At 44.9% G+C, this 19,002-nt stretch overlaps 2 protein-coding genes across 3 annotated transcripts; one reads left to right on the plus strand and one right to left on the minus strand.

The window, feature by feature from the left end:
- Positions 1-434: 434 nt before the first annotated feature.
- Positions 435-5,022, plus strand: LOC311494301 (F-actin-capping protein subunit alpha-1-like). The gene is made up of 10 exons (XM_084553283.1): positions 435-602; positions 1,576-1,639; positions 1,742-1,793; positions 2,021-2,084; positions 2,177-2,383; positions 2,478-2,557; positions 3,081-3,159; positions 3,254-3,325; positions 3,428-3,490; positions 3,628-5,022. The coding sequence occupies exons 1-10, from the start codon at positions 564-566 to the stop codon at positions 3,766-3,768; spliced, it is 861 nt and encodes a 286-aa protein (XP_084409409.1). The 5' UTR covers positions 435-563; the 3' UTR covers positions 3,769-5,022.
- Positions 5,023-5,165: 143 nt separating this feature from the next.
- On the minus strand, positions 5,166-18,463 carry cttnbp2nlb (CTTNBP2 N-terminal like b). Of its 2 annotated transcripts, none has more exons than XM_084553282.1 (5): positions 18,413-18,463; positions 16,113-16,220; positions 9,185-9,436; positions 8,666-8,773; positions 5,166-7,735 (listed from the first exon to the last, which is right to left on the minus strand). In XM_084553282.1, the coding sequence occupies exons 2-5, from the start codon at positions 16,209-16,211 to the stop codon at positions 6,365-6,367; spliced, it is 1,830 nt and encodes a 609-aa protein (XP_084409408.1). In that variant the 5' UTR covers positions 16,212-16,220; positions 18,413-18,463; the 3' UTR covers positions 5,166-6,364. The 2 variants fall into 2 exon arrangements, with proteins under 2 accessions (XP_084409408.1, XP_084409407.1); XM_084553281.1 differs by having other exon boundaries at positions 18,426-18,462.
- Between the last annotated feature and the right edge of the window lie 539 nt (positions 18,464-19,002).

Raw genomic sequence — 19,002 nt, forward strand, 5'->3', positions numbered from 1 at the left:
CCAAGGTGAACAGATTCTGACAGTGTAAACACCAGCCATATGAATGCACTTCCCCTTTTACATTGAATAGTATTGGTCATAAGGCAACCCCAGACACACACACACACAAAAAAATCACATTACATTCGTGCAAAAAAGCCCTAATTTCTATTGTAAATTAATCATTGAAATATTTACATTAAAGAGTGTGCCAAAAACCCAAACAGCTGCAGTTTTTAGCTTCACTTAATTGTAACAACTACAGTATACAGAGAGATCTTTTTTTCAGTCACCGAGGAAGATTAAGCTTTGTGATTTTTCTTTTTTTTTTTTTTAAATAAGACAACACAGAGCATGACGTTACATTGTAATATTTCTTTTTAAGAGTCAGATTTATATTGTAGTTTTTTGTATGCGTGCCAACCGCCAATAAAAAATAAACGAAGAAGAAGAAGTATTTTGAGCTTCGTGGCTCCCCTTACTACCGATAGGAGCTTATCCCGACCAGGAAACTGATTCTGACACGAGACCGGCGAACTCGTTCTGTCAGTCAGCCGGAGTAGGTGGGGTCACAAAGAGCCAAGATGGCTGACTTTGAGGAGCCGCTGTCAGATGAAGCGAAGGTTTGGAGACTATTTAAGTCTTTGTATAATGACAGTTTTCCTTAGTTTTAAAGGACGCATTTGTCACATGTCAATGTGCATCAGCAGTTATGATTTGTAAAGTGCATGTCAATTTTTGGTGTCATACTGAAATGATAAACTTGTGTTTTCAAGGTACCCATAGCTAACTAGCCAGTGCTAGTAAAAGCTTATGGTTGGCTAGCATCCTGCATTCTATGTTGGTAGAGGGTTTTAACCACTGGGCACTGGTACTAGAGACGTTTTACTAGTTTATTTGAAATTTCCCAAAGCAGTGCTGCAATGCATGTGCCAGCAGAGTTAGAGCTACGTGTTCCCCTCCCATAACGTTAGCTAACATTAGCTGCTAACGTTGCTTTGCTTTGGATTTCTGGGTCAAACAGATTCAGTTGCAGCTCCTGTACTCATGCTAGCCTCATATGGCTTGACATCAGGACATGGATGCCTGCAGTTTAGTTGGAACCAGATGGGGACACTCTCCATAAGGCCAGAGTAGTAGTTGGACACAACACCAGCTGGAGGCACAGCTCAAACTACTGGAAATGTCAGACTTTGAATTGGAAATTTGAATACCGGTATCAGGAGCTGATAAACATCCAGAGTTAGGTTTAAAGGGCAGTTGACTTTCTGTGGGGAGAGTAAGGTAAAGTTGATTTTAAAGTCTCACAGTCCAGACAAGCCTTTTCTAATTCAGTGTACTTTCTGCATCAGTTAATCAGTAGAGTGGTACACCATTTATTCCTTTTGGGAAATGTTGCAGTAGCTATGACAAAAAGTATAACTAAATTGTTTATTAAAGGGCCCCCTCTACTATGTGTTTAATTCTTGACTGGTGATTTTGTGTGTTGTGATAATCATTCCTAGCTTGATCACCAACTTCATCAATCAGCAGTGTCGCTTAATTCTTTCTTATTTCCCCTGATGGCTGTATTACCCATTTATATTTCCTCTACAGGTCCGCATAGCGGCCAACTTTGTGACTCATGCCCCCCCTGGAGAGTTCAACGAGGTCTTCAATGGTACGAATTAACATATCGGTGTTAATAATACTGGATTATTATTTAATTGTTATGTGTTTATAAGAGTACTATGCAAACAGTGGTTTCTTTTTGTCTCGCTAGATGTGCGGCTTCTTCTCAACAATGACAACCTCCTTAGGGAGGGCGCATCAGAGTAAGTAACACTCAGTTATGGCTGATGATATAACTTCAGAAATTCAGATTGTCATAATTTGCAGTTAATTTGCACATCATGCCCACTCTGTGGCTGATATATTTGCATCAAGCTTTCTTATCTTCAGACAGTGGGAAATGTGAGCACGGTGAGTGTTCTCAAAATGATCAGTGGGAAACAATTTTTCAAATGCCTCCTGTACTTTTGTACCCTTCTTATTTGTCCAGGTCCTTTGCCCAGTACAACATGGATCAGTTTACCCCTGCCAAACTAGAGGGTTACGATGAGCCGGTATGTTTCCTCCTTAAATCTTAACTCTCCATTTCACTAGAGCAAGTGTCTGAGACGAGCTTCCTCCCTTTTTTCTTTTCCCATCTTTATAGGTCCTGATCACGGAGCATGGAGACTTGGGTCAAGGACGTTTCCTGGACCCCCGCAACCGTTTATCGTTCCGCTTCGACCACCTGAGAAAAGAGGTGAGCGACGTGCAGCCCTACGATGGAGAGACGCCTTTGAAAAGCTGGAGAGATGCCTGTGATACTTTGCTCAGTGCCTACGTCAAGAAGCACTACCCTACAGGAGTGTGTACGGTAAGGCGCACAAAAAAAATTAAATAAAAAATGTGCCAAAATCGGAACATAAGCAGTACATTTTGCCTTTAAAAATACCATCTGTGTTTTGCAGGTATATGGTAAAACCGTTGATGGTCAGCAGACAATTATAGTCTGCATTGAAGGACACCAGTTTCAACCCAAAAACTTCTGGTATAGTGTTTTCTCCGCAAACAGTAATTTTAAATCATCTGAAATTATTTACGCTCACTTGCCAGTTCATTCGCTACACTGGTGAAAGAAAATGCACAGCCCTGAACTAAGTCCACATTCATGACTTCATGTTTGTGTGTGAAACACTGTAAGAAAGGTGGTAATTCAACTGTATGATCAGTTTGGAGGGATGTAGTTTGTGATACTGTTAAACTGAATTGAATTAAACACTAACATGTTTGTGTTATTTAGCCTAGCCCACTGAATAAATAATAGAAACATGTGTCATTGCAACACAACACACTTCAGTAGCACTACAGACCACAGCCCCCTCCCCCCAAATGAAAAACTTTTTAAAACTAATGCTGAACACCATTACCTCCATGAAACCCAGATTTAGAGCAGGACTGTTTTATTTGAATACATTTGTTTCGCTAGTGTGCCCAATGAACTATCAGTTCTTTTAAGGTCCTGTTTCTAATCTGATTATAATACAAGGCTTCTCTTGATTTCTCTGACAAAGGAATGGTCGCTGTAGGTCAGAGTGGAAGCTTACCATTGGTCAGTCCACTGCTCAGGTGGTGGGAGTATTGAAAATCCAGGTCAGTGTGCACATCTGCATAAATTATACACAAGCCAAGGAGCTGTATTTTTCCCAAAACTCAAGTTTACGTGTATTTTATTTTTTCCTGACAGGTTCATTATTATGAAGATGGCAATGTGCAGCTGGTTAGCCATAAGGAGGTAGAAGACTCATTACCTGTGACTGTGAGTAAAAAGACGTTTTTGGTCCTTCCTTAGTATTAGACAGACTTTATCAGTTCATCCATCTCAGTTGATATGTTGGTTATATGTGTGTCTTTTTTACAGAATGAAACGCAGACTGCTCAGGCATTTGTTGACGTCATTTCAAATGCGGAAAATGACTACCAGGTACACTGCGTTCTAAAGGTTTTGTGTACTGTTCAAAACAACAGATGTTACTCTTTCATACTTATTTATAAAGAAACATAGTGAAGCATGTAAAATGTCTTACGTGTTACTTGTTTCCCTTCATCTCTTGCCCACAGACTGCAATCAGTGAGAACTACCAGACCATGTCTGACACAACCTTTAAGGCCCTGCGTCGCCAGCTGCCTGTCACACGCACTAAGATCGACTGGAATAAGATTCTCAGTTACAAGATCGGCAAGGAGATGCAGAATGCCTAGAGGACGGTCAGGGACTGACCAGGGAGACACACTCTCCCAGTGGCCCTCAACCTACCTGTACATGCGCAAGGACTAACCAAAGCAAAACTATATCAATATGGGGCAAGGAATTAATTAAAAAAAAAAGAAAAAAAAAGTGTAACTGAAGATTTCCAGACTGTTAGGCACAGACTAACAGTCTGCTGTGATGAAGGTTGTTTGGATGTGTGTTGTGAGAGGACTGTGTTGGGACAGTGTGCAGGGCTGTGCTCAGGACTTCTACACAAGCTATTCCTTTGGCCATTTAAGGAATCAGGCCTCCCTAGATTCAGGTATGAGGAGTCGTAATATATTTTCCCTGGTTAAAATAGATACAGACAGCACAGGGACGCACGAGGCAGCTGAGAAGAGAAATTAAGCACACTGTCGTATATCAGGGTTTGATTTTGGGAAAAACTTTCTTGTTGTCGGCATGTCTGGTGGGTTTTAAAATGTGCATCAGTGAAATGTGGAGATTTAAAAGAAAATGAACAGTAGTGAACTGACTGTATTTCTGAACTGACATGAAACTTGAGACATGAAAAAACAAAAACAGTATTTGTTCCGGTTGAGCTGTAGGAGTAGCACAATCCTTAGCATAGCTCTGTTCCTGCACCCGTATGTTTGTCGGTATCCGTTAGGGCTGAGGGAACGTTTACTCGCTTTCTGTTGCGCTCCAATGATGTATGGTCTCTCCATCCGTGCAAGCTACGATAACTGAAATAAGATACGCTGCTGCATCTCTAATGCATTCTCTGTTCTCTCACTTTGGCAACGCCTCCATTGCTGTACAGATTTTCCTTTGGAAAAAAAAAAAAAGGAAAACATACTCATGTTAACCAAGATTTATTTGCCAAAATCTCTTTCCTATGGTAAAGAACTCCACCCTCCCACCCATGTATGCAAACTTTTATTTTACTACGCTGGTTTTTGTTGGAGTCTTAGAACATTGCACTCTTAACTGTTACAAACCGTCTGTGTACTGGTTGATGCCAAGCGAGTGCGATAGCAGTTGCCGTGTAAGGCGAGCTCGCGTAACCGTAAAACGTTACGTGACTTCTGCAAGGCCACATCATACTCTGTGTGTTACTTGACTTCTAAGTAGGCTGACTCCGGATCAGTTACTTCTTAGCTGTACTTACGTGCGTTGTTCAACCCTCACAATATACTACGACTGTGTGCCGATCAGTTATAATGTTCAAGACTGTACTGCCCCATCCTGTTCAAATAAATGGATTGAACATCTTGGCTAGACTTATATTTTCATTTAAAATCGGGAAGACCAACTGAAATGGTTTAAGCAGAAAGACGCCAAACATTAAAAGCAAGGACAGTTTATTTAAAAAAGTACTAAAGGTTGCAGGTGTCCGTGATATGCTTATCTACTAGAATCAGATGAGGGACTTTTCCCCTCAGACAGCAGTGTATATACATCTACACATTTCAATGGATTGGCTGAGATAATTACTTTCAAAATATGAATGCTTTTAAAGCCAAATAATATAAGACATGATAAATCTAAGTCAATCATCTCATTTGTAGCACTGTTAGGACGAGAGAATACTATGTGAATCATTTGACAGATACTATATAGTCATTACAGTAGCAAAATTCAAGCTCTTGCCGTCCGTTGGTGGGATGTTTCAGAGTTGTGATCGTGATGCATAGTCCTCCTCGGTCTGGGTGAAGCATAAAATCGAACATCCCTGAATAAAATCTGAAACTGCAGACGTACAAGTGCCGTGCAAAGTGTGCTCTCCCTTTTCAAAGACAAGACTCAGTGTTTTGTGATAAGAGCAGTAGAAAACAGTACATGCCTGTGACGTTCATTCGAGAGAATAAACTGAATTCTTCAACGTATTTACATTATAATTTTTTTGTGGACCCCCTCCATAAACTGCATAAAAACATTTAAAAACTACTTACTATTTTACTGTGAATTTCTGATAGCTACACATTTGCTTTGCTCCACATTTGTATATATTATAGCCCTTCTATTGGCTGTAACAGGACTGGCAGCTTGAGCTTTAATGCACAATGAAATCCCACTGAAATGTCTTTCTTCAGAATCAAAGGGTCTTCAGCTTGGTCTTTTTTTTTAATGATCAGCCAAAACATTGTGACCTACACAAGGTTCCAGTGCATCCCACAGATGCTTGATCAGTTTGGGATCTAGTGAATTTGGAGGCCAGGTCAACACCTTGTGCTTTTCTTCATGTTTTTTTTGAGTTGTTCTGAAACTGTTTGCATCCTGCTGATGATGGCTGCTGCCATCAAGAGTGTCATTGCTATGGAGTTGGGGTACATGTCTGAGTAACATCCACACGAATGCCAGGTCCAAACGTTTCCCAGCAGAACATTGTATTGTCACAAGGTGGTCGATGTTATTTACTTCTCCTGTCAGTGGTTTTAATGTTGTGGCCGATCTGTGTTTTTCAAATAGTTCTTTCCATCAGTTTAAACATGTACAGCTTTGATGTGTCTCAACTGTGCAGTAGTTAGGATAAATGGTATTATAGGAGCTGCTGATTTGGCCCTGACGTGTGGAGCTGTTTAGTATTTTATGATCTGGTTATTATTAGCTGCTGGAAGATATAACCAGATCCGATTCCTTGGCTCCCTCCTGCCCACTGTTGCTGTGTCCACAGTTCCCAGTCAGCTCTGGGAATAGGCTGGCCCGAGCAGAGTGATTTGGGGACCCTGGAGTTGGACTCATGCCTGGCTTCTTGGGAGGGATTGGAGGAGGATGGGTCTTCTCTGAGCGAGGAGTGAGCGGGGAGCGGATGCCCGGTGACAGAGGCCCCGAGGAAGGCGATCTCGCCCCTGGAGGAGTTGTTGCCAGACTGCGGTAGTCTGTACCAAATGGAGAGCTGCTGATTGGTGACAGCTTGACTCCGGCCTGCTGGCTGGTGAAGCGGGACAGCACCTGAGTGACAGTGTTGCGGGCCAGCTGCTTAGCTGTGCTGTGCTCTGGTGGGGGCGGGATGGAGGCGGTGGTGGGGGAAAGTTCTCTGGGGGAAAGGGGCCCACCGTGGTGCTGCTGCTCCAGCTCAGCCTGACTCTGGAACTTGTGCCTGGCGGCCTGGAATCGCTGGTTGACTCCAGCGTGGTAGGAGGACTGATGGAAGCCCGGGCTGCCCAGACGCTTAGCCAGAACAGGGGAGGAAATCGGGGAAGAGGAGAGGGAAGAGGAGGCAGTGCTGGAGGGAGAGTGAGGATGAGAGTGGGGAAGAGGCTGAATGGGGGAATGCAAGAGTGCTCCTCCCCCGTTTTCTAGCACTCCCCCATTTTCTGCTCCTTTCCCTTCCTGAGCCGGTTCTGTCTCTTTGTGATGACCGTTGACATTTGCCGGCGAGGTGGATTTAGAAGTTATCGGTCCATCTAGCTCCGTCTGAACAGAGGGCGACGCCACCGTTATCTTGGATGGTGACGCCTTCACCTCCACCACAGCCTCCTTCACCTCCTCCTCCCTCACCTCCACAACAGACTCCTTCACCGCCACAACAGACTCCTTCACCTCCACCACAGCCTCCTTCGCCTCTTCCTTGCGCCTTCCTGGTTCAGCCAACCTCTTCCTCAGCTCTTCCACCTGTCTCTCCAGCTCCCTGCTCCTTTCCTCCTCTTTGCTCAGCCTGGATTTCATCTGCTCTCGCTCCGCGTCGAACTCGGCCAGCTGCCTCTCAGACCTCGCCTCCAGCTGGGACGCCCTCCTCTGCTCGCTTTCGAGTACTTCGCGGAGCTTCTCCAGGGCGCTGGTCTCTTCCTGAAGCAAAGTGTTGAGTTGGGAGACCTTCTGGGCCTCCTCCTGAGCCTGGCTGCTGGCTTTCTGGAGCTCCAGAGTCAGGGACGAGGAGAGCTGCTGCTGCTGGGACAGGGACTCCTCCACCTTGCTCACCACCTGCGCTTGCTCCTTCTCTAACCTCTGCACTGTTGCACGCTCAACCTCCAACTAGAGAGAGAACAACAGGAAAAAAGTCATTACTCCATAAAAACGTTGATTTGCTTTATTAGTCACAGTGCATACACGGTGTTTAAATTGAAAATGGCTGACAATCTGGTCCATTTCCTGTTTCACTCTCTGTGATACTCTATGCTTTAATTTGGACCACCTGACTCATCGAGAATCAGAAATTATGTGTTTTTTCAGAGTCACCGGAGACTCTGGGGAGGGGGCATTGTTCACATTTCTCCTCGTTAAAGATTTATTTGCTTACGAGGCATTTATGAGGAAAGTTTTGTTTGCGGTGAGGTCATTAAAGGGTGAGCAGAGCGCTTTAAAGTTTGCCGAGCATTAGAAGGAAATGAGAGGTGACAAAATACAATCGAGTGTTTATGGTTACTGTATCAAAAAAAAAAAGACAGGAAAGGCTGAGGAAGACCAGGAGACACTCAGGAACACTTTCTTACATAAGACCCTTGTGCAAAGTTTATGTAGTAGCTGATTGTGTGCTCACAGTGTGTGTGCACCAGCTGACCTTGCATTAGCCATGGACATCCATTATCTCAGGTTTCCTGAGGCCATAAAGCCCCATGGCTGCTGGACAACCGAACAATGGCCTCTTCCTCATCTGTTTCCCATGGAACAGTCCTGCTTGTGCGTACGGGTGTCTCTGTGCGTGTCTACACTTTACACAGGCCAAGCCCTCTCCACCCTACTGAGTCATAACGTGGGCCTGCTGCTCAGTGGCTGGGTTTTAAATCACAGCTACAACAATGCAGGAGGACACCGTGCAGACAGGCAGAGGAGAGGGGAAGGGAAGCAGATCGACCAGATGGGCTCGTCTGTCAGCAAGGGAGACTTTACCAAATACAAACATGCAAAATATACAATAAACACACACGGTACGTGTTCACCGTGTCTTTCACACGGCCGTCACACCTGTTGCAGAAGTTTATCTCTTTCTGTCTGCAGCATGAAGGTGAAGTCAGCACGCTGCGCAGAGTCCTGGGCATGCCGCCGTTTTTCATCCTCCAGATCGGCTATCATCTATCAAACGGACAAAAAATTTGGAAGCATGACATACAGTGAAAACATTCAGTGTTTGACTTCAACATCATTCTCAAATTAGCACTTGAGCATTAGCAAATTGTGACAAGTCTTGCACAGAATCTCTTCTTCATTCAGCGTTTTGTCAGTTTTATTGACTCCACTGCAGTCCCAGACCTAGAGCTTTGCTGTGATGCTGTGATAAAGCCCCATATCGCCTCTCTAAGCACTGGCTAGAGCTGCTGTTTGTCTGCCTCACGGCCCTTAGCCAAGACAGCAGCTGAAACGTGGAGACAAACAAATGCATTTTCACAAGCACAGCTCCCGTGTGATTCTAGCTCGGCTGCAGCATCGTCCCCACTCGCAAATCTGACACGGAGACTGCATATGAGCGTGCTTCGCCCCGCTTACCCTCCTGTGTCTGTTCTCAGCAGCAGCCAACTGTCCCATCATCCTCTCCTGCATCCTCTTGCAGTGAGCCATGACCAGTTTAAGCACCGCCAGAGGGTTTGGGCCCACCGCCCGGCCCTGCAGATGTGTGTGAGGTTGGGTGAGTGTGCTCTGGCGGTCCGCGGATTCGCTGTCCCGCTGCAGGGCCAGGAATGGATCGCTGAGGTCATACTGTCCGTAGCGCTCCTGGACAAAAGCGTCTCTGTGCTGAGCCTATGAGATACACAAAAAACATAGAGCTTTCACATGTAAATAGGCGGTTACGTTAACTCGAAAGCACATGGAGGCACGCTTTTACATTATGTATAGCTCAGCAGGCAACTAGCTGTTAATGAGTAACAAGTACTGGATCAGTGTCTTGGTTAAATCTCTATGTGTGCGCTCCAGGCAGAACACATGATATATGTCCATGTACGTGTTCAGTCTTGACTGAGCAGAAACCAGTGTGTTTATGTGGTATATGTCAGCATATAGGTTTGAGAGGATGAGGTCTGCTTTCCACACTGCGCCACAGGACAAAAAACGTGTTGAGGAAGATAACATGAGGCCCCACAGCCAGAGCCAACAAAAACACAAGGTAACTCATCACATGCATCACAAGCATACGCACTACTGCACATCTTGGACAATGGGAGACTGACTTCTAGGTAATAACTTTATGGACACACATCGTCACTGGACATAGAGCCGGAGATGTGCGGTCGTGCGCGCGCAGGAAATCTGCGCTGAGTGATCCTATCGTCACTTTGAGCACAAGCAGATGGTCCTTCCTGTCAACCCAAACACAAAGAGGTGAGGCACGGCCGTCCAACCCCCACCAGGGGCAGATGTGAACTCCTCCCCGGGGATGCAGGGGTGAAGGACTGGGCCATGAATCAGACACACACGCACACACACACACAGAGTCACTTCTAATGAAGCCGGTTAGATTAAACTAAAACTGAGTAATTAAATATAACGTGTCAGAACACCTGTTTAAGGGAAGGAATTAGGTCATAGGGAAGAACATACTGCTGGCAGCTAGACTAATGTTGCATCATCCCTCGTCATTCTGGTTGGGCTGAGAGAAGTGAAACATGATAGGGCTTTGTTGACCTCACTCCTGATCACCTAGACATGCCATCAGGAGGTCTCATTAGCAACATAAAGGTTAGTGGGTTTGAGTTCTGGAGGCATGCGGGGTCAGCTGGTAGTCCCAGTGACGTAAGCATACGCCACAGTGTTCCCTCCGCGTGACTCCGGGACGTCCGTCTCCGCCTCCCCATGCAGCCCTCATCAGGCACCCCGGTCGTCTGCCCACCCCGAGTTGCCCTGCAGGGCACGGCATTCCTCTGCCGGCTCATCACCGTCATTTCTTAGAAAATGCCTCCTTTTACTTCCGCCTCTCTGTCAGCCTATTTTTCTCATACGCTCTCAGAGTGTGGCAACACACCCACACAACCGCCACACACACACACACACCCTGAGGGTTTCACTAAGGACGCTGTATTTGAGGCTTTTTCTCTGGCCGAACAAAGAATCTGAAGAGATTACAGATCTTGCACAAAGACACTGTCTCAATGGGTTCGGCCTCATGCATTGTCTCTGGGTCAGGCTTCTATTTGTGAGAGTGGCTAGAAGTGTACGTGTGTGTGTGTGTGTGTGTATGTGTGCATGTGTTTTGGTGCTGGCCTTTCGAATATAGCTGTAAAGCTTCTTGGTCTACTTGGAGACAAAACTGCAACTTCCTGAGTTAAATAACTGTTTAAACAGACCATTAAGGGCTGGGTTCTCTGTGTGTGAGTGTGTACGGATGTGTGTGTGTGTAGCAGCTCCAGCCTATGGTCTGGTCCCATGTTTTTTTTTTTTTGTCGGGATAGTTCTGATCATAATGACAGAGTGTGCTTTCCTTTATGAGAGGGCACAACAAGCAAGGCCTCTCTGCTGCAAAGCTCTCATTTCTGCTCAACTGCTGGTAACAAATGTCTCTGCAGGAAGTCGTGGGAAAGAATACACTGAGTAAAGTAAATGTCAACTGTCCAATTAGCATATTTTTGGAATTTCCATCGAGTACATAAGAATTTGCAATGTCCCGCAATGTCGTCGCAGATAAAAAGTCGGATCACTGGAGGTCTTCATCTTCAAACGGCTTCCTGCTGCTGTAACAAGGTGTGAAAGACAAACTGATGCTTTCCACCTGGACAAAAATTCTCTGTCAGTCAGTTACCTAAAGCCTCGGGGCACAATGACGTCCCTTTGTGAGGTGAAAAAAAAAAAAAAAAAGCGAGGGAGTCCTGTTTCCAGGGTAAGCCTCTGTAATGGCTGTCACACAATAAAGTCAGCAGTGAGCAGGGCAAATCACAGCTGTGAATGGTGCAGGGTGCACATCTCCCATTACGAATGAACAGTTAACTCCTTCATGTGACTCAACCAAACACTGTGGGTGGACACGGGATGTGACTGTACTGGTCTGTTTTACCTCGACAGACCTTTGTAACACGTCGCTGTGATTACCGTTGACCACAACTGAACAAAGCAGAAGAGCTGAACAAACTCACAGACACAATGCATGGCGTCTGATCAACTTGTAAACTATTGCCTGTTTAACCAGCTGGTTTGAAGTTGTGCGCCACCCAACACTTCCTGTACGTAGTTTATGTGCACACTCAATTCTGTGTCAATTCCAGACAAATGTTCTTGCCATTATTGTCCATCAGTGTATACTAATTTATATTTACTATATTACTATAATTCTATATTTATATAGAATTAACAATGATCAAATTCATCACAAGTTTCAAGCTAATCTGCAAAACTATTCACATTTTCATGAACAGCCTCACATTCAGATTACAACACTTCTTACTGGCTCCAGAAGTGACTGTACTGTATAGTGTGTACTGACATGAGTTATCTTCTGATGTTACTGTCCTGAGATTGCACAGACTGTCCCCTGAGGTTTAGGAATACTGGAAAAGAACTAGTGAGTGTAATCCATTTGCACATTTTAGGACGTCCAGGAAGTTCACTAAAAGCACAACAGGGTTATGCTCAGAGCAAACCATGTTAGTCTTGAAACATAATTTAGTTTAAGGCACGTGCAGATGGTGTAGAGAAATGAGTGGAGAGTGAGAGAGAGAGAAAAAAAAACTTTAACGTTTAGGTACAGAAATTCCAGTTCCTGCAGAATTGCGGCCCCAGAAGCAATAAGATACAAATGTATGTTAATTCAGCCAGAACTAATGGTACATTTACTTCAGTCTGTTCAGGTTACACTGATCAGTTTGTCAAAATGCAGAAGAATAATCTTGTCTACTATTGCAGAAAGTGGCATTAAATGTCCTGCAGCAGAGTGGTCTTCCTCAAACAGCATGTAGACACTGTAGCTGGTGAGGGATGCTGCCGTAGCTGTAAGGTAGCATCCAACAGTTTTGCCATTTCTACATTTTGCTCAGTTAAAATGGAGTTGGGTAAGCGTAATGCACTTGCTGGCAGTGCTTTCACCCAGCAACATGCTTCTGTTCTCCGGACAGAGAGGCGGAAACGAGATTTTAGGGGTGTGTCTCGCTAAGGCGTGTGTGTGCTTAAGGAATCAAGCCATATCCTACACACCTCCCACCCACACGTTAACCAGAGATGGCACCGAGATAACTGGGCAGACACAAAACAAAACCTTCAAAGTAATGTTTAACAGCCTCGAGCGTTATCACCAGTGGTTAGTGATGAAACGGAGAAGCAGGTGCTCTCCGCCTTTGGCCAGGCGCTGCGCAGCAACGAAGTGTCTTAAGACTTGGTCAAAAATTAAACTAGGAGGGCAGTATATCGGACTACCCGCTCAGTGGCAACGCGGCTTTTCATTATCACAAACTGGTTGTTGTATTGGTTTTGCCCGACTCGCCTGTGTCGCTTTTATTTTATTTGTGGCAGGTAAATAATCTCGTGTTCTGTGCAAATAGCAACGGAGGGTGGAGTTAGGAGGGAAAACATTACCTGGTCTGTTTGGCTCACATGGACTAATCAATGCTATAAAAAGTGCGTTTGATGTGCCGTGTTAGCTGTGCGTTTGTGACGACTTATTTTAACAATAAAAGCATCAGAGTTACATTGGGTGCATTAAGTCACGCCATCTGAGTATTTTCTCAAAGACAGTACTCTTGCAGGCCTCGGGCTGCTGATGTGGCGGCTCTTCTCTGATATCACAGAGCAGCGTGTGTTACAGTGTTACAATAAGGGAACCTTCTGTGTAGTTAGTCCGCTTCTTTCCAACACATTTCGCCCACAAATCTTTCCAAGTTGGGTCAGCGATTACTCTTATCTGAGCGGCACACCATGGCCAGGCCCTATTGTTTATGGAGCCAAGAAAACACGTCAGCCAGCAAAAATAGACAAAGCGTTTTAGGATTACAGGACATGACATCATATGAAAAACAAAGCGGGTCCCTCCTCGCCGAATGCGACATTTTTAACTCCACAAACCATGTAGGCCTGGATAAACAAAACCAGCTCCGTCGGAAAATGGCCGTATTTGGTCCAAATCAGGCGCTCAAGACCTTAATCTTAACTCGAAAAGTTGAAAGAAGTTCTTTGGCTCAGATCTGAGCTTCGTTTCAGTGTTCCCTGTTGTTCCCCACTGTGTTCCCTTGAATTCTCAGCTCAGAGAACAATCAACAAGGACAGACCTAAGGATCTATTTAAGGAGGAGGTGTATCTTTCACATACATCTATATCTCTATGTCTTTAACCGACATTCCTTTTCATCTACGCTGGATTGATAGCATATATGTTTAACACAAAGAACATAATAATAGCATTAGTTCCCTACAAATATAGACAATCAGCCGCTCAAAGTACACACCACTCTTTTTGGAATGCAGGACCTGTTTCTGGTGTCACCATCTCAAGAATGCGCCCTCTAGTAAAACTGATTATCTGTGTCCCTAGTGATGAGAAATAGAGACGGTGAGATCATAAATCTGTAGAGACAAGTCCCTTAGATGACGCCATCCCATTTTCTAAGTATGCAAGCGCTGACGCAGTTCCAAGTTTTCAAGGGCCTCGGGTGCAGGAAGGGTTAAAAGCTGGACAAGTTTGTCTACAGGCATGCCGAGTGCTTGCTGCTGAGAGGAGAAAATATGTAAAGAAGGTAAAGACTGGGGAAGTCTTGCAAGCTACATTACTTGCACACAGTGAGTTTGGTTAATCCGACGCGCTTGCTGACGACACTGACAATGGCACCTCTACTTAGAGATTGTTACAGGAATCGCTTGCGGCGCGTCAAGATCTTGTGAAAAATCACAGCGGGTAAGTGACAACATCCAAAACAGAGTGTATTAACTGACTTCATCTGTGCCAAATTGATTCACTCAGAGACTGAGCTCAGTATTAGACACATAAGCCCGCTGTCAAGCCCTGACACTCCCCTCTACACACAGTCCGCCCCAGCACTGACCAGTCAGTAAATTACTGTAAAGGCCCCCAGCGGGAACAAGGGAAGTCAGTGATTTGAGCTTACAACTCTGTGCATCCTCTCCACAATAAACACCGCAGCGTCTGAGTGGCCCAACAGAGACCACCAAAATGTGTGTGTGGGCAGGCAGGCCATGGGTCATGGTCAGACATGAAAGACCCCCCGTAATGAGGCCGCGTTTGAGGAAGCGGGAAGGAGGGAAAACGATAGAAAAAAAAACACAGCAGTAATAGTGTGTGTTTCAGATCTGGATAGCTGCCATTGGAGTTGCTTTCCTTCAGGCCCTGGCACTGAAATTCTCTCACGACGACAGCTTTGCGGGCTTTCTAGATAAACTCCACTATCAGCGGCTACTTGTTGCTAAAAGGACTGGCGTGGTCGGCGCTTGTCTTCATCACGGACTCAGATCAGTATTTCAGACAATGAGTCAAGCATTCAGCGCCCGAGCCGTTTCATCCAAGCATGAAACAGCTGCTGTAGTCATGAGTGTCAAAACCAGCCAGGGGCATGGAGAGAGCCAACGCGGGGTAGACTCAAACACTGAACTGCATTGTTGCTGTTCACTGTGCTGTTCATATGATTGAGTGAGTGAGCTGCACCCAGCACACTGAGGATTTAAGGAATAAGAATGCAAGATTAAGCCATCCAACAGTAGATATCTGTGATGTGATAAGGCTTATGGCATGGATTATGACTCAACTTGCCAAAGGTAACTCTAAAGCTGTGGCTGTCTGGGTCACCTGTGCCCACATAGCAAGCAGGGCGTGAATGTAAATGCATCTCTAGTTATCTTCACAGTCTGGGTTTAGTGGTCCGAATCTGCATGCAGATGGAAACGGTAGATTAGTCTGAGCCGAATAACTCTTGCAAGGATTTGAAGTACTGAATATACCCGGGGCAACATACCACAGAGGCCCCGATGTTCTCCTCTTAAACTGAAACGTTTTTTTTTTTTTTCCTTTGTTGCTGGGAATTTTCCTGATTGAAACTAATGAGAGTACACTCAAGACATATTTGACAAAGAGCAGGTGTGAACAGCAGTTGAATAGGACACAGCGTGGTCACATTCAGATCCGAACACGGCGGTACGACTGGTTCTCTGGTGGAAAAAAAAAAAGAAAGGGGCCTGGGAATACAGAGTGGCCCCTGTGCCATTGTCTCCACTAGCTCTGTTTCCTCAGCTTCCTGTTTACACATCCCCTCCCTGTGAGCTCACATTCTTTTTGGGAGCGTATTGACCCGGTGAAACGGGTTAATTTTAGCGTAAAAGGGTGTATCTAGAGGCTAGAGGCCGATTACATGTGCGTTTAATTTAGTAAGCTGCAATACCGTCGCGATATTGTAATATTATCACACTATGACATAAGCTCTTAAATGTACGCGGTGTGACCTGCAGTGAGTCCACAGGGGGATTTGGTGTATCAGATGTAGTGGCCAACTCACCCTGAGGGCATGTATGACTACATCCTGGGCCTCCAGCTCTCCCTCCAAGATACTGAGGAGAGTCAGTAGCTCCGCTCTGCTTAGAGCCTCCACGTTCATCTTCTCCTCCTGAAGTCAGAATGAAAGAGAGAGAGAGAAACAAATGCATGAGGGGAAGAGGTGTTTAGATAGAGATGTGGGGCTTCAAAAATGGTTATATCAAAGAAGCAAATGAGCATAAAATGAAATGGGAAGATTCTGTGTCGTTATGAAATGGGAACTTTGGATGCTAAAAATGGATTTGCGTGTAGAAGAGGTGGCTTCTCTAGGTGCAGTTTCCATTGAGTGGCACAGAACTAATATACAATGGGACTTGGGGTGCCATCTGTGGCCTCGCTTGGTTGTCCTCTGTGTCATAAACAGGAAGTCATTAGCATATCTGCACATTAAGTGGCTGAGGGGCCTGAGGACAGCACGTTGTCTGCTTTGTTCGGCACCGAACGTCCACTGCGAAGGTTCACTCATCGCCAAATGTGGCTGCCTGAACGTCTTGTTTTATTCTTTTAGCCATCCTCCACCAAATCCACGGTGTCCGGTGATTCATCAGCTAAATCTTGTCTAACCACACGGGCAAGCCGTGACACGCCTCACACAGCTGACATCACCCTGATAACTGAGGGGAAAGACAAAACACTCATCTCAAATTTTGACTTCATTTTTTTAAAGTTGGGGCTGAAGTCACTCCTTTAAACCGTGCAGCATCTCCCGGAGTGTTAATTATGTGTTTGAGGAGGTATGTGTGAGCTGCTGGGTCAGACAACAAAAGCTCAATAATAATAATAATGATAATAATAATCACCCTGTTAGTCACCCCTCTTCTTGCCTGGGTAAGGCTGCCTGCTAAGTGTTAGACTGAGAGAATGAGATTTGAACACCACTCTTATGAAAGGTTTTGGTGTGAGCGGTGAAGGTGAACACTGCACATCATGTGGGTGTTCAGCTGAGTCAAGGTATAAGGATTCGCACAGTTTTAAACTTATTTAATCTGCACTTATTTTTTTTTTTTTTCCTCAGTCACCAGTCTAAAATCAAAAGAGAAAGCAAATGTCCTTATTTTCATTTCAAGCAAACGTCCCTTCTCCTCCTCACTGCCACAAAAGTTTCAAAGTGTTTACTTTCTTGCAGGAGCGTCCCAGCACATTCTCTGTCTCCCCCAAATTCCTGGGCTCATTCTGTGGCTTACCGCGCGTTCACAGCAAAGCAGCAGAGTGTGAATCGCCGCTTGTTTACTGGCTACTAACTTGTCAAGCGCTGTGCAAGTGGTTTCCAGCCTTGCCCGAACCGCACACATGCGCTCACACACACACACACACACACTTCGATAACAGTTAGTTTAGATATTTGTTTGAGTTTGGGCTGTCAGCGCAGGCCAAGGCTCGCAGTGTGTCACCCGATATCGGTGAATGGGCTTCCGTGGAAAATCATTGCAGCATTCCAGGGATACCCACACCATGGGAATCATCACTCAAGAGCAAATCTCTGCAACCCACTGTGTAGCCTGCGCGGTATTTCATGGTTCTTTATGCAAATCGCCAAATCACGCCAGATTTATAAGTCAGTAAAGGAGCAACGTCAGATCTAATGTGACAACACAGTCTGTGGTTTTTGTGTGTGCTGCCTGCTTGTGTGCATTCAGACACATTCGATTGTTTTTTTTCTGCCCTTTTTTCTTTACTGCATTTCAGCAAATAAAATCTGGGTTAAACTTAAACTTATCCTGGCTGAAAAAACAATGAAGGGCCCATGCTGATGTTCTCCCTGTGCAGGGGGGACTGCCCAGTCAAAGCAATAAATGATCAGAGGATCCACCTGCCACCCTGGCTCGGCCTTTGTCTGACACAAGGGTCTGTTATTATTTAACGTTTTGGCAACAGTCAGAAAAAAAAAGAAAGACAAGAAAAACATATTAAATTAGCTATTATTTTTATAGATTGCCTGTGGTGATAATGGTCAAATCAATACTGCATCAATATTACTGAAGCACACACCCATTAGGCTCAAATAAAACCCATCTGATCTCTGCGATCACTCTTATTTATTTAAAAGTTATATATATATTTATAGTTAACTTTTATAAGATCATAATTTACGGATGTTAAGTTTTACTTCACCACAAATGCCAAAGCAAGCCCCATACCGTACGAGCAATGTGAATCAGACTGGATCAGAGATATATTTGTGGACTTTTGTTTTACGCTAGACAAAAAGGGCGACCAAGTTGGTTGGTGATAAAAATGTGCGTCTACATTTTCAAAACCTACCGTGTGAACATACCTTCATGCGCTCTGCCCTGGCTTCATTAACCGCTCTCCGAAATCCCAAAAAAAAAAAAAAAAAAAAAAAAACGAGCCTCAACACAACAGCATGAATCAAAGCACTCCACTGTCACAGGCGTTCCTGCTCTGAGGCGAGCTTGAACAACAGACGCTCATTGACGAGGCGCCCAGCCAATCACGGAGCTCGTGGCGCAACCACCTGACCAATGGCATGCGGGGTTGTCGCTAGGGGGCGGAGCCAAGGGCGTCCCCCCCCCCCCCCCCCCCCTGTCTGCGGGATAAACCTCTTTGTTTAGGACGTCCAATGTGAGATTTCTGCCCGGTCCTGTGTCCCACTGCTAAGTCTTTGCAGATTAGGTCAAACCGCGCGATAAATTTATATGTTGTTGTTTTTTTTTACTAGTTTTGATAAATATTCTTAACATTTAAACCGCACAAGTGCACCGAAATCGGAATTTACTACTCTGCAAAAGACAATAAAATGTTTAAAATCGATCGAAAATTTATTTCAAATTTTGTTTCTGCATTTTGAAAACCGCTGGAAGACGTAAATTCACATTTTTTTCCTTAGATAT

Source organism: Chelon labrosus (assembly GCF_963514085.1).
Source record: "Chelon labrosus genome assembly, chromosome: 10".
NCBI lineage: Eukaryota > Metazoa > Chordata > Actinopteri > Mugiliformes > Mugilidae > Chelon > Chelon labrosus.